Source organism: Nicotiana tabacum, chromosome 1 (assembly GCF_000715075.1).
Source record: "Nicotiana tabacum cultivar K326 chromosome 1, ASM71507v2, whole genome shotgun sequence".
In the NCBI taxonomy this organism is placed as follows: Eukaryota; Viridiplantae; Streptophyta; class Magnoliopsida; order Solanales; family Solanaceae; genus Nicotiana; species Nicotiana tabacum.
The window spans coordinates 1,052,358-1,065,877 of NC_134080.1; the positions used below are offsets into that span (position 1 = coordinate 1,052,358).

At 38.8% G+C, this 13,520-nt stretch overlaps 1 protein-coding gene across 5 annotated transcripts; it reads left to right on the top strand.

Annotated features, from left to right (window-relative positions):
- Positions 1-632: 632 nt before the first annotated feature.
- Positions 633-12,405, top strand: LOC107767733 (nuclear pore complex protein NUP98A). Of its 5 annotated transcripts, none has more exons than XM_075224792.1 (13): positions 633-819; positions 1,277-1,326; positions 1,728-2,021; positions 3,120-3,665; positions 4,053-4,280; positions 4,361-4,995; positions 7,620-7,704; positions 7,790-7,835; positions 8,446-8,584; positions 8,799-8,915; positions 9,030-9,204; positions 10,736-10,795; positions 11,513-12,405. In XM_075224792.1, exons 2-13 carry the CDS (start codon positions 1,308-1,310, stop codon positions 12,235-12,237), a joined length of 3,069 nt encoding a protein of 1,022 aa, XP_075080893.1. In that variant the 5' UTR covers positions 633-819; positions 1,277-1,307; the 3' UTR covers positions 12,238-12,405. The 5 variants fall into 5 exon arrangements, with proteins under 5 accessions (XP_075080893.1, XP_075080861.1, XP_075080992.1 ...); XM_075224760.1 differs by having other exon boundaries at positions 638-819; positions 1,280-1,326; XM_075224891.1 differs by lacking the exon at positions 11,513-12,405 and adding an exon at positions 11,173-11,506 and having other exon boundaries at positions 638-819; positions 1,280-1,326.
- Positions 12,406-13,520: the final 1,115 nt, after the last annotated feature.

Genomic DNA, 13,520 nt, shown 5'->3' on the forward strand with positions numbered 1-13,520 from the left:
TCGATACAATTGTGATACAATTATGAAACAAATGTGATACAATTATAATACAATCGTGATACAATTCAGAAACTTTTCTTCTTCAAGTTTCAATATGAAATTTTACCTAAAAACAATTCTAAACTTAACCAATCTCCCTCAAAATTGAGATATAAACTCCAAGTTATATTCTCAATCGTTTGCAAGAGCACGATTTTGGGGTGGGTCTCTTACAGTAAAGGGATTTGGTAATTGCAAACAGAGGTGATGATTTTGGGGTGGGTCTCTTACGGTAAAGGGATTTGGTAATTGCAAAGAGAGATGATGATTTTGGGGTGGGTTTCTTACGATGAAGGGATTTTGGGTAAGTATTGATTTTTGATATCTTAAATGTAGGATATTTTGTGTAACTGATACCCACTATTTAAGGTATATTTAATTTTCTCTTTTTTAAGGTTTTGTATAAAACTAATAAATATAGGTATATAAAGTAATTAATAAAGAACCTAAATAAAAATAATAAATAAGTTTTTATTATAGTATAATTAGGTAAAAAGACCTTTTTTTTTTTGCTAGAGGGGCCGCGGGCCTGAGCCCATTAATCGAACCGTCAATAATCAGCGTTTCTAAAAAGCTATGTTGCTCTCTTTACCTATTTGTATGTTACGGAGGACCACTGTTTGAGGACTTTTGCCCACCAAAAAACACACACACACAGAGGCAGAAGTTGCAACGAGGGTTATGGTTCGACTCTGAGCGACCTTTTCAGTTGATATTTGCTGCTTATAGATCGAAATCGCGAAACTATCCGTCGGTCAACACCTTTCCTCTACATCTCAGGTACAGCTATAACCCTAGCTATTACGATTCCGTTTTTGATTCCATTGCTGTTACGATTCAGATTTTCATTTCGTCTCTCGCTCATCGTATCCTCCATAACGTACAAAACGTGCTTGTATGTATCATTTGACATATCCAGGTCGTTTTTTTTGCCTTAGTTGATAAGGAGAAATTTAGGTACAGCGTATTGCTGCAATGTTGTCATTGAGGCCTCTTTCCTACATTGATTTATGTTGTTTTCTGGTTTATTATCTTAATAATGGATCTTCTTATGGTTTCCTTGTTGTTATTCATGTCGCAGTATTATTTATATACCTAATGTATTGAAATTTTTTCACATGGAGGCATGGAATCTCAATCTACTTGACTTTAATTTCGTAAAACTTGCTATATACATATCCTTTGACACTCTAACAAGCAATTTTTAATGATCTGTGCGTTTACTTTGGACCTCCAGCAGGTACTGTGAAAGATTTGACAAGTAAACCATGTTCGGTTCCACAAATGGTAAGTACTTGCGGCTGTCTTGGCATCATTTTTATCATCGAGAAAATTGATCCTGCATCTTCCATCCATCTTTGGATTCTTTCCTTATTTCTATTGAAATGAAGCAAGTTATGATTAGTATTTTTACTTTTCATATTTCCTTTAAACTGATGCTCCTAAATAAGAAATAACGGATTAAAAAGGACCTGCCATTCTTATTTTTATTATCTCTTTTCCCTGACGTGCATCCTCTCTTGCTTTCCATTTATTTGCTTCATTTCGTAGAAAATGTTAGTATTTCTTTTCGGCTTATATTATGTTTTCTGAAATTTTCTCGGTTAAGATGCATTTGTTAGCCTTCTTTTTTCTCTTATTTCATACGGTTAGGATGCTCAGCGCTGACTTTTTTCTTTTCCTTTCAGCTTTCGGGCAGTCATCTACTAGCCCGTTTGGGTCACAATCAGGTTTTGGGCAGACAAGTAATAATCCCTTTGCTCCCAAACCTTTTGGTAGTACAAATCCTTTTGGTTCGCAATCTGGTGGTTCCTTTTTTGGTAGCACTTCCACTGGAGTGTTCGGAACTCCCCAATCTTCTTCACCTCTAGGGTCCACACCAGTCTTTGGTGCATCATCCTCACCTGCATTTGGAAGCACTACACCTGCATTTGGAGCTTCTTCAACTCCTACTTTTGGCAGTTCTTCATCGGCATTTGGGAGTGAGTATTGGTTTTCACAAGCTTCCTTACAAAGTTCTGTTGTACATGCTTTTTCCTGAATGCAATCAATGCTCTAATGTATTCTTTAGTACTGCTAAGGCCAATTTCTTAATGCCCATGTCATATATAAGTAACATGATTATGGGTTCAGATCTCAGTGGTTTGGGAGATTGATAGTTAATGATTATTTATTATGCATATTCCAATGACATCAGGGCTGGCTGAAGTGAACAGTCTACTTGTACAATGTATTAGAGGGATCTTCTCTTGTCTAGTCATGCCCTTTTCTTTTTGGACAAGTAGTCTACCCTATGCCTATCATTTTTGTTACGTGTTGGCATAGTGTTGACATAGATGTGCCAATAGGATTCAGTTCCATTTTATACACCAAGTACCTGTGCCTGCATGGAGCTCGTGTGTAATTTGTGTGCTCAGATGAATTTGTGTTGCAATTCTCTTACGTCACACTGATGGTATTTCCTATTTAAACCTTGTACGTGAAGATTTTTTTTAATTACCCAGAAATATTCTGTTTCGAGCTTCAAAAGGTGATAAATAGTGAGCGGACATCTCTACCCTTCTACACTAGAAGACTTTGTATCCAAAGATTATACAATGTGAAATCCTACTTCTCCAACATTTGGAAATTGAATAACTTATACTTCTGTTGCCTGAAATTGTTTTCTGCTTTTCTTGTATGGGAGGTTATTACTTATTAATACTAATGCAATTTTTTATGGAGGCCAATGAAGGACATTTCTTTCTCTTTAGATGGGAAGTGCTTTCCATCTATTATATCTTTTTCCTTCTTTCCTTGGCCTTCCTGTGCCTTTTCTCTCTCCTGTTCTGGTATAAGAGCGAATGCATGTTCTTTTAATTGTCTGAGGTCAATGAAACCCCTTTTACCAATATTTTTTTTCCCAGCTTAACCTGTATGTTGTTTGCAATGTGCATTTTCCAGCATTTCCCTCTTAGAATGGGAAGTGACTGACATTATTGAAGTAACTTGTGCTACTTTTTTGAAGTTTCTTATAGTCTTAATGTGATTTGAACAGTATTTGTTTGTCCTTCAGTTCTGAAACTGTCTTAATTGTGAAGGTTCATCTGTATTCGGGCAGAAGCCAGCTTTTGGTGGCTTTGGGTCAAGCAGTGCCCAAACAAGTCCGTTCGGCAGCTCGTTTCAACAATCACAGCCGGCATTTGGGAGTGGTCTATTCGGCTCATCTGCACCTTTTGGTGCATCAAGTCAACCTGCATTTGGTACTCCGAGCACCCCGACGTTTGGTTCATCAAGCACCCCTGCTTTTGGTGCCACGAGTGCACCGGCATTTGGTACATCAAGTACTCCAGCCTTTGGCTCTACACCAAACCCAGCCTTTGGCAATACAGGCAGCCCATTTGGTGCTTCAAATTCTCCTATGTTTGGATCTAGCACCCCGGCCTTTGGTGCCACCAGCACCCCGGCCTTTGGTGCCGCCAGTTCTCCTGCCTTTGGTGCCACGACAACTCCTGCTTTTGGCGCTCCAAGTGCTCCTTCATTTAGTTTTGGATCTGCTCCTGCATTTGGCCAATCAACATCTGCTTTTGGCAGTAGCCCATTTGGCACATCAACGTCAACTTTTGGTGCTCAAAGTTCTGCATTTGGTAAGCTGCTTTTACTCATGCAAGACAGACTGATAACTCCATCCTGCCCAATTTATGTGATGCTTTCCTTTTTAGTTTGTTTCAAAGAGAATCATACCTTTTTACATTTAGAAACAGTTTAACTGTAAACTTCCCATTTTACCCTTAATGCAATTATTTGTTGGCACCCGAATATGAAATACCTATGGTTTATTTTAAACCACAAGTTTCAAAAGTCTTTCGTTTTTTCTTTAACTCCGTGCCAAGTCATCATCACATAAAGTGTCACGGAGGAGTATATTTTTTGATTAATGACTTGTATTTTCTCTAACAAGAGGTTTGGAATTCAATTCAAAAGTAGTTTTCATACTATTTGTCTCTGATGCTTGGTATCTTCATATGGTTTAGGAGCCCAAACTTCTGCAGCAACTTTTGGGAGCCCTGGTTTTGCGCAGTCTGCTGTTGGTGGTCAACGGGGTGGAACACGAGTTGCTGCTTATCAGGCAACACCTGAAGCAGACAGTGGCAGTGGTACCCAGCCTGCTGGGAAACTGGAGTCTATTTCGGCCATGCCAGTTTACAGAGACAAGAGCCATGAAGAACTTAGGTGGGAGGATTACCAGTTGGGAGATAAAGGTAAATTTTAATGTGAATTATAATCTTGACACTAGTTGCTCTTTATGTTATTGATAATCTCAACAATCTCACAATTACAGGAGGTCCTGCTTCTGTGGGTCAGTCAACTAGTGGAATCAATTTTGGAAGCTCAGCCTTTGCATCATCATCAACTTCCCCATTTGGCCAGTCATCTTCGAATCCATTTTCATCCACTACAACTTCCAATCCATTTGCACCCAAACCACCCGCATTCAGTCCTTCAGGTTTTGGAACCTCAGCTACTCCGGCTTTTAGTTCTTCTCCCTTTGCGAGCTCAAATGCATCTAATCCGTTTGGCTCTACATCCTCGACTACCCCTTCCTTATTTGGACCATCAGCTCCAGCTTTTGGAACAAATACATCTCCCTCCCTCTTTGGATCATCTAGTGCTTCGGGTTTTGGATCATCAACATCAATTTTTGGCTCCTCTTCAGCTCAGGCTACTGCTCCAGCATTTGGTCCTAGCTTAAGCTTTGGTAATACTCAATCCTCTCCGTTATTCCAGTCAACTACCCCTTCATTTGGACAGACGAGCTCGGCCTTTGGACAAACTGCGTCATCTTTTGGTCAGAGTACGCCAGCTTTTGGTCAATCCAATTTGTTCAGTACTCCTTCTACTGGCTTTGGTGGGAACTTATTTTCAAGTGCACCATTGCTAAATACAAGCAACCCGATAGGATTTGGCCAAACAACAGTAAGTTAGTCGTGAACTGCATTCTATGAATTGTTCTTATGTAGCTCTCTGTAGATCTCTCTATCATTTGGTTCCGTTGCAATCATGACAATCAGATGATTTTCACAAATATTTACTGGATGGATTTTTATGATGAACATGACTATCGGATAAATATTTACTCCCTCCGTTCCAGTTTATATGAACCTATTTTCTTTTTGGTCCGTTCCAAAAAGAATGACTCCTTTCTAAATTTGGAAACAATTTAGCTTAAACTTACAATTCTACCCTTAATGAGAAGCTTTTATAACCACACAAATACTTTGGGCCCTTTTTTGACTTTTTTAGGACCATAAATTCCCAAGTCTTCATTTTTTCTTAAACTCCATGCCCAGTCAAACAGGTTCACATAAATTGGAACGGAGGGAGTATTTGTTTTTTTGGGGTAGTAGCTGGCTTGGCCTGAAGGTTGGGAGGTGGGCGGTCACTTTCATGGTTAACGGCTTAACGCCACACTGTTGTCACTTATCGAAAATGAAGGTGTCTGTTAGCAGTAGAAAATGGAAAGTGTGCATGCATTCATGCTTGGTTTGTGTTATGCAGTAAGTGAAAGGGCACATCACCTCATATAGAGAAGTGCACAAAGTGATAACATTACACAGACCATTATTGATATGGTTGCAAGTGTGATCAATGCCTGGAAACTATTAAACTGTTGCAATCCCGTTCTCTTGTTAGTTGACCGTTGGTGATATATGTAAGGTTATGTTTTGAGCAAGCAAATCACTTAAACTTGTATGAAATTATATTCAATGCTTTATCATTTGGGTTGTTGATATTTTTCTCTTGCGGTTGACTTGCTTGATGTATCTTTTTGATTCATTTTTGTTCTATTACTTGCAGTAAAAGTATATTAGATTCTCCCAAGTTACATATTGTTGTTTTATTAAAGGCATAATAGCCTAAAATGCATCTCTACTTGTTCTAGCCTTCTAGGTTGTCATCCCGGTCCCCGTACTTACAATTTTGCCAAGTGAACGCTTACACTCGTTCAAACCCTGTATAATAAACACTTATGAGTAGAGGCTGAGGGTGCGTGTAATACCGTCTCACTACACGTAGGACTCCACGTCATTGCTAGTGCCACATAGGAAAATAAACGATTGAACAATAGGACTGACCACCCAAACCTAATATTTTCATCATTTTACACTTTGTCGATTATTCGACGTCATCATTTATTTTCTCAGAAAGCATTTTTTAAAAAATTTGAAGAAACATCCCAAATGCCTCAATAAGAACTACCTCATAGCCACCATTACAACTTCTTTCTTTATCTGACCACCGCAAACCATTCCCTGACCACCATATCGTCCTTCAAAAATCTCACCTGGTAGAACCCGTTTTCATGCGTGAGACCATCCTCACACATTGACTTCTCACCACTGCTCTACAATTACTGGTAACCCCATCAAAAAATGAAAAAAGAGAAATTCAACCGCCACAAAGTTTCTTCACTATAACCAAACAACTGGAAGTCACCACCTTCCTCTAAAAACCACCAGCCAAAAGCACCATTAAATACCTATCTTTTCCTCATTTCCTTAAAAAAAGCCCAAGCGGAACCTACTACCTCGAAATTACCTGAAGAGCTGATTAATTGAAATTTTGTTGCCTCCGCCATTTTTTCTAGTAAAGAATTGATTAATTGGTTTTTGAGTTAACAGCAAAAAAGGTACTTTTTAGAAGTTCATTTGAGAAATCAGTTGGGTTTTGATTAAACAAAAAAAAAAGAAACAAGAAATGTAAAAGATTCTCTTATTAAAAAACAGAGTTTTTCTGCCTGATTTTGTGATTTTGAAGGCTCATCCATTGTTTACAGTGGTGTGGAGGGGAAAAGAGGGAGGGGGAAAGAGGGATTGGGGGCGAGAAGAAAGGTGGGAGAAACTGAGCAAGAGAAGAAAATTAGGAGGGTGAGGGTGGTAATTTCGATTAGCTTTAATCAAAATCACTAGTATCACTCTCTTTACACGCGTGTGTGACACATAATTTGTCCACCTCAGCTATGTCAATGCCACATAAGCTTGGTCTATTTTCAGAGGGGTTTAGAAAATTTGTTTTGAACAAGTAGAGGCAGTCTTATCAAAGGTGAAACGCGCAAAAAAGCTCTAATGCTCGTTGGGGCTTTAAGCGCAAAGCGTAAATAAAGCGTGGGCTTTATTAAAAAAATGCAAAAATGGAGAAAAAGTAAAAATATGTATATGTAGTCCAAGGCCAATAATTATAAGCATGAATAACAAATATGTGAACCAAAAAATTATGATAAAGTGAAAGATCAATTGTTCGGTGTCGCCTTTTCATGATTACACTCATTGGCAAGGAAAAATATGCCTTAGAGCCTTGATGCGACAGTGAAGCGCCCACAAAGCGAGCCGAAGCGCTCAACATGTTTTGAGCCTCGCTTTAGGGCTTAAGCGCGCCTTTGACAACACTGAGTAGAGGTGTCTGGATGAAAATCCGTAAATATGAGGACCGGGATGTCAAAACGATACAAGTACAAGCATCTATTAGGCTAGTCTGCAATTTTTTAAAAATATTTTTATTATCCAGATCTTCCTAATTTGCCCCTTTCTTTGGATTTGAAGCCCCCTCTTTCAACTCCTTTTCAACTCACTCAGCCTTCTCAGAGTACTGCTTTTGGGTTCAGTAACTATGGTCAGACACAAGGAGGTAATTAAAATGTGACAGTTCATCTTATAGTTGGTGAGATTGGTGATGCGACTACTAAATCTATGTCTTTTGTTCTACTGTACAGGTGGTGCAAGTGGTTTTGGTGGCACACCCAACCTTTTCAGTCAACCGTATGTAACAGCTCTTTAAATGATCCTTACATTTCTTTTGTCCTGTAAGTGCATGCATATGCGCAACATTATAGGAAGTTGTCATTTGGATTTAGTCTGACTTGTGAATATAGTCTTGATGTCACTAGCAGCCCCTCTATCAGTCTCTCTGTAGCCTTACTTCCATTTAGCTTGTATTTATCATACTTGTCTCCAATTCAGGAATTTTGTCGGAAATCCTTTAAAATTTGTCAATTTTCTTTCAATTGATCCCCACTCCTAAAAAAGGAATGAAGAAAAAGGACCAAAGGGTGGATTGTTTCTTCAGGTGTCTTTCCTTCCGAGATCAGTTTTCTGTTCATTCTATAGCCTTCCAAACAGTGAGTTCTATACCACCATAGTAAATCTGTGGTATCATAGAAATATGACACCGATAAGAGTTTATGTTATCAAGGATAAAGGCGTACGCATGAGCTGTGGATTTGTGAACAGTAGACCTTGATGAGTACTTTCAGAGGACATATTCAATTCTTGTTCTAATCTTGATCCTTTTTATTTCGGTTTTCTGCGCATGTGCCTCTCTTCTTTTCATGACTTTTTGTATGAAACTGATGAACACCTGGTGCTACAGGTCAGCTAACCAAAGCTCAGTTGTAGCACAACCAGCGGTTGTTACTAATCCATTTGGAACTTTACCGGCGATGCCTCAGATGTCAATTGGTCGTACTGGCACTTCTTCTTCTATACAGTATGGGATTTCTAGTTTACCGGTAAGTATGCATGACCTGTCTTCTTTACTCTGGGGTGTGGGGTGGGGAGCTTTTCTTCCTATGTGGTTTTCTCTATGCTTTCTTATTTTGGTTTACGGATTGGGTTATGCCTTTTTTACTTTTACTCCACTTATTTTTTTTTAATTATTAGTATAAACGAAAGCAGATCCACAATTTGGTGCTCTTACATGTTTTTCACTTTATTGTTTAACAGGTGGTTGACAAACCTGTTCCTGTCAGGATATCATCATTACTGACTTCCCGACACCTTTCTCAAAGACGGGTTAGGTTGCCGGCAAGGAAATATCACCCTAAAACTGAGGGTGCTAAGGTCAAAATGATGTTTTATTTGTATTAAACCTCTAGTTAGTCCTAAATGAATCTCGGAATCTATTTTTAAGTGCAACAAATTGACTGGCTTTGGTTGACTTGTGTTTCTTTGTAGGTGCCGTTCTTTAGTGATGATGAGGAGACGCCAAGCACGCCTAAGGCAGATGCGTTGTTTGTTCCTAGAGAGAATCCAAGAGCTTTAGTTATTCGTCCATTGGACCAGTGGCCTTCTAGAGGTGGTTTGGAGAAAGTATCGCCATCAAAACACACGTCCCCAGCACATGAGAATGGTAGGTTATAGATTTGTTTTACTTATATGTAGTTCCAAAGCCAACACCAATCCTCTCGGCAAGGAGAAAATTCTTCCTTAATGATAAAGCAGTTAACCCGTTTTTCTGCAAAATTTTAGCGCGGTTACCAACCTCATCTTGTATCATATCCCTAATATGCAATAGCTATAGATTTAAGGTTATGCTTGTCGCTGTCATTTGTGTTGATTTTAACTATCATTGGGGGAGTTTCGACCAGTCCTGACATTCTTAATTAGGCATCTTTTTATCAGGACTTCAGGAGTGCTAGTATATGTATCAAGAAAGATAGTTTGAGCTTGTGGAAAGTTATCACGCCTCGAACCCAAGTTACACCCCAATAGAAAGTAGACATGTGGTAGGGTCTTGATGTTTCTGTTCATTTGATTTTGACTCATCCAACATGATACCATGCTCAACCCAAATTACACTCCAATATACAATGGGCATAGGGTAAGGTCTCAATGTTGCAAACAAGAAATTCCTAAACAAGCAGCACTGTAACAACTAAACTATAGTAAGCAATCACATACATCTCAGACCTGCACGCACAAATTAACTAAAAAATATAACAAAGCATCCAAAAACTTCTAGAACGCTAACAACAACAACAACAACATACTCAGTAAAATCCCACTAGTGGGGTCTGGGGAGAGTAGAGTGTAACAGACCTTAACCCTACCCCTACCCTGAAAGGGTAGAGAGGCTATTTCCGGGAGACTCTCGGCTCAACAGAAAAGACAATAATATCAGAAAAGGAAACAAAAGAAAAGGCCTGTAACAAAAAAAGATGCCAGAAAGATAATAAGAGACTAGGTAAATAGACATCCAAGTGCATCGATGTGTAGGTTTTATACTATGATGGAAGTGCTTAAGTGACTAGGTAAATCTAAAATCACAAGGAAGCAAGTTATGTCAAAGGCTTTTGAGTAAGAAAATAAAACATGAAAGAAAAGGAGCCTTACAAATAACAATAAGTTGGGGTAAGGCTTACTCATTTTTGTTAGTTGTCATACTTGCATTTGGTCTCATGTTTGCCTGGGATCATGTTAGTTCAGTTTGGTTAGATATTTTCATGTTAGTTTAGGAATAAGCATGAGATTTGAATAATCTGGAGCTTTGAATTTGTTTTAAAAGATAAATTATTGAGTGTTTTGAAAGAAATGAACCCGAATAGAGGGGGCATATATAGAGGATTCATTCAGCTGACTTTAACTAATTGAGATGAGGCGTAGTTTATTGGTTGATCTTGCCGTACAAATAGCAATGCTGTGGCAAATCTTTAAATGTCTGAACCCGGCCTATCATAACAGGTATATAGTTGAATATCTTCATATCCACGTCTTCAGGCTACAAGTTGGTCCCTATTCCACAAATGTAGAATGCACCCTTTCTTTGCTTGTGCTTATCTTTCTCTTTGTAGTTTGTCTTTACTATATCGACTCTTGCTTTCAGAACTATGTTCTTGTTGTATATTGGCCTTATTTTGCTGAAGAATGCACTTCATATTCAGGTAAAATCCCTGAAGTTGTTTTTGCTCCAGTTACTGAGACCAGTGCAAAAGATAAAAACAGTAAGTAATTTTTGGAATTATGCAATGGGTTATTTTTTTTTCCATAACTTGCTTGACCTTGCTTGGACATGGCGTGACTTAGGATTACTGAGGACATGGCCCTTGACAGGGAATTATGGAGGTCGAGCATTAAGGTTGTAGGTTAGGGGAAAGTTGTGAATATTTCTACAGCACAATAGAGTGAGACTAGCCAGTTAGGAGTTAGACTAAGAATGCCATTGGTCGTCTATTGATGCAGGGCTTTACCTGCTAGTTTTTACTATACCAGCCATCTATTTCGTATTTCGTATTCTGTATTTCATATCTCTTATATTGTTGTTATTGTATTATGCATTTTTATGGTACTAATATATCGTCTCCTGTTGCTTTTTTTTGAGCCGAGGGTCTCCTGGAAACCGCCTCTCTACCCTTCGGAGTAGGGTTAAGGTCTGCGTACATATTACCCTCCCCAGACGCCACTTGTGGGATTATACTGAGTCGTCGTTGTTGTTGTAACTTGCTTGAACTTTTCAATAAACGAAAATGTTTCAAAGTATTATTTTGTCAGGAGAATTTTGGTTCTGAGAACTTGAAGTTAACATTTTGCTTAGAATACAAAGTTTATCAGTAGTGAATGTTACTTCTATCTGTCTTACAGTGTGAGTTCAGTTGTCACCAGAAGTTAAATTTCTGTACAGTAATTTGGCCTCATTAGCTGCATTTCATCTGTTCCTGCAGAAGATTTGGTTGTGAATGGCCTTGATAAAGAGGGTCTCCATAGTGCCAAACTGAACCAGAAACCCATTGGTCTCCATGAAGGGAATCACCTCCAAAAAGGAGGGGGGTCTTCCATTACCCTTACTGGCCATCGAGCTGGTGAAGCAGCAATTGTTTACGAACATGGGGCTGACATTGAGGCTCTGATGCCAAAGCTCCGCCATTCTGATTATTACACAGAGCCACGGGTTCAGGAATTGGCAGCAAAGGAAAGGGCTGAGCCTGGGTTCTGTCGCCATGTGAAGGATTTTGTGGTTGGTAGACATGAATATGGAAGCATCAAGTTCATCGGGGAAACAGATGTTCGACGGCTTGATCTGGAGTCTTTGATTCAGTTTAACAATCGGGAGGTGATAGTCTATATGGATGAGAGTAAGAAACCTCCTGTTGGACAAGGTCTTAACAAGCCTGCTGAGGTGACACTTCTCAACATAAAATGTTTTGATAAGAAGACTGGACAACACTATACAGAGGGTCCTAGAATCGATAAATATAAGGATATGCTTAAGAGGAAGGCAGGAGATCAAGGTGCTGAATTTGTGTCCTATGATCCGGTTAAAGGAGAATGGAAGTTCAGGGTGCAGCATTTCAGCAAATATAGGCTTCAAGAGGACAATGAAGATGAATGTGGAGAATATTGCTTTGGCAATTTTGTGGTGCCAAGTGGCCAGAAGAACGTTAGATAGCTCAATTTTCTGGTACATGCAGTTTTTGTAAAGAACCCGCTAGCAAATTTGTGAAATATGGGTTGTGCATTTTCCTTTTTTAGCTTTTGTTGTGGATTGTGTATTTGTATGCTTTTGTGTTTTTTTACTGGCATTACGACCTGTTATTATACGAAGTGCAGTTTTTTACATTTGCCTTATTTGTTAGACCGTTAGTTTTTGAACGATGGATGCTCATTTTTATAATGCTTAATTGCACATCTTCCAGTTTTGTGTTTCTCTTGTGTATTCATGAAATAAAGCACTAACCACAACTAAGCCGGTGAGAGCTCGGAAAGTTTACACATTAAATCTGCTACTGAACACGGGTCATCAAAGTGCAAAATAGGAGCATTCTCGGCCCACCTTCCACTCAATTTGTAATGTCTCTACCATGAACAACATGTTACAACAAGTATACCTACACAATTTACTAATTACCATCTTTCGCAGCAAAAATAAACAGCGTTTTCCAGCGAACATAAAATCCACCTCACTCCATTGTCATTCTTAACAGATTGCCAGGGTCAGTCATAAGGTTGACATTATGACGTCATACGCAATTTCATGTATAATTTTACTTCCTGTTTTTGTTGTTACTTTCATCTAAGAGAGATCAGCATATAGGCAATAAGCCTATGGAGCAGAATATCTTTCAAAGTAGGAATACAGTAACCATCCCCAAGCCCCCCCTCCCCAACAAAACCTAAAAAAAAAAGGTCAACCAAAAGCCACACCACACCTAAAAACACAAAGAGAAGAAAAATAACCAAGAACTCTCCATGATGCGGGACCAAAAAGTAATGCTATTACCTGCTATTACATGGGTTTGATTAAATAACAATACATCAAATTCCATAGTGGATCAAGTTGCATTACCCCAAATTCAACTTCTACTCCCCAAAATGCCTATTTTATTCATAGTATATCTTAGAGCAATGCATCTAAGATTTCAGAAAAACTTAGAACAGGTCTAGCCATGACTTGCAGACATGTTTGTCACCCACAAACGGTACTGAAAATGACAAGGGCTTATCAATGAGGATGTTTACCATGTCGAATCATAAAATCCAGTTGGAAAATTTCAATCACATGTCCCCACAACTAAGCGGGATTAATCAAACCCATGGGAGATAATCCTGTAGCATAAGGTCCCATTACAAAAGACCAGAAGATACAAGAGAGTACAAAGAATGTCATCAAGCCTGATTCGAAGGAGATCACGAGCTTGAAATTTCTTCACTGTAAAAGCTTATCCAGCATCA

What these genes read in the sequence shown, in the direction of transcription:
- LOC107767733 (XM_075224792.1), top strand. An exon ending in TTCTTCATCGGCATTTGGGA is followed by an intron (nt 2,022 to 3,119) that starts GTGAGTATTGGT and finishes TTAATTGTGAAG; the next exon opens with GTTCATCTGTATTCGGGCAG. An exon ending in CTAAAACTGAGGGTGCTAAG is followed by an intron (nt 8,916 to 9,029) that starts GTCAAAATGATG and finishes GTTTCTTTGTAG; the next exon opens with GTGCCGTTCTTTAGTGATGA.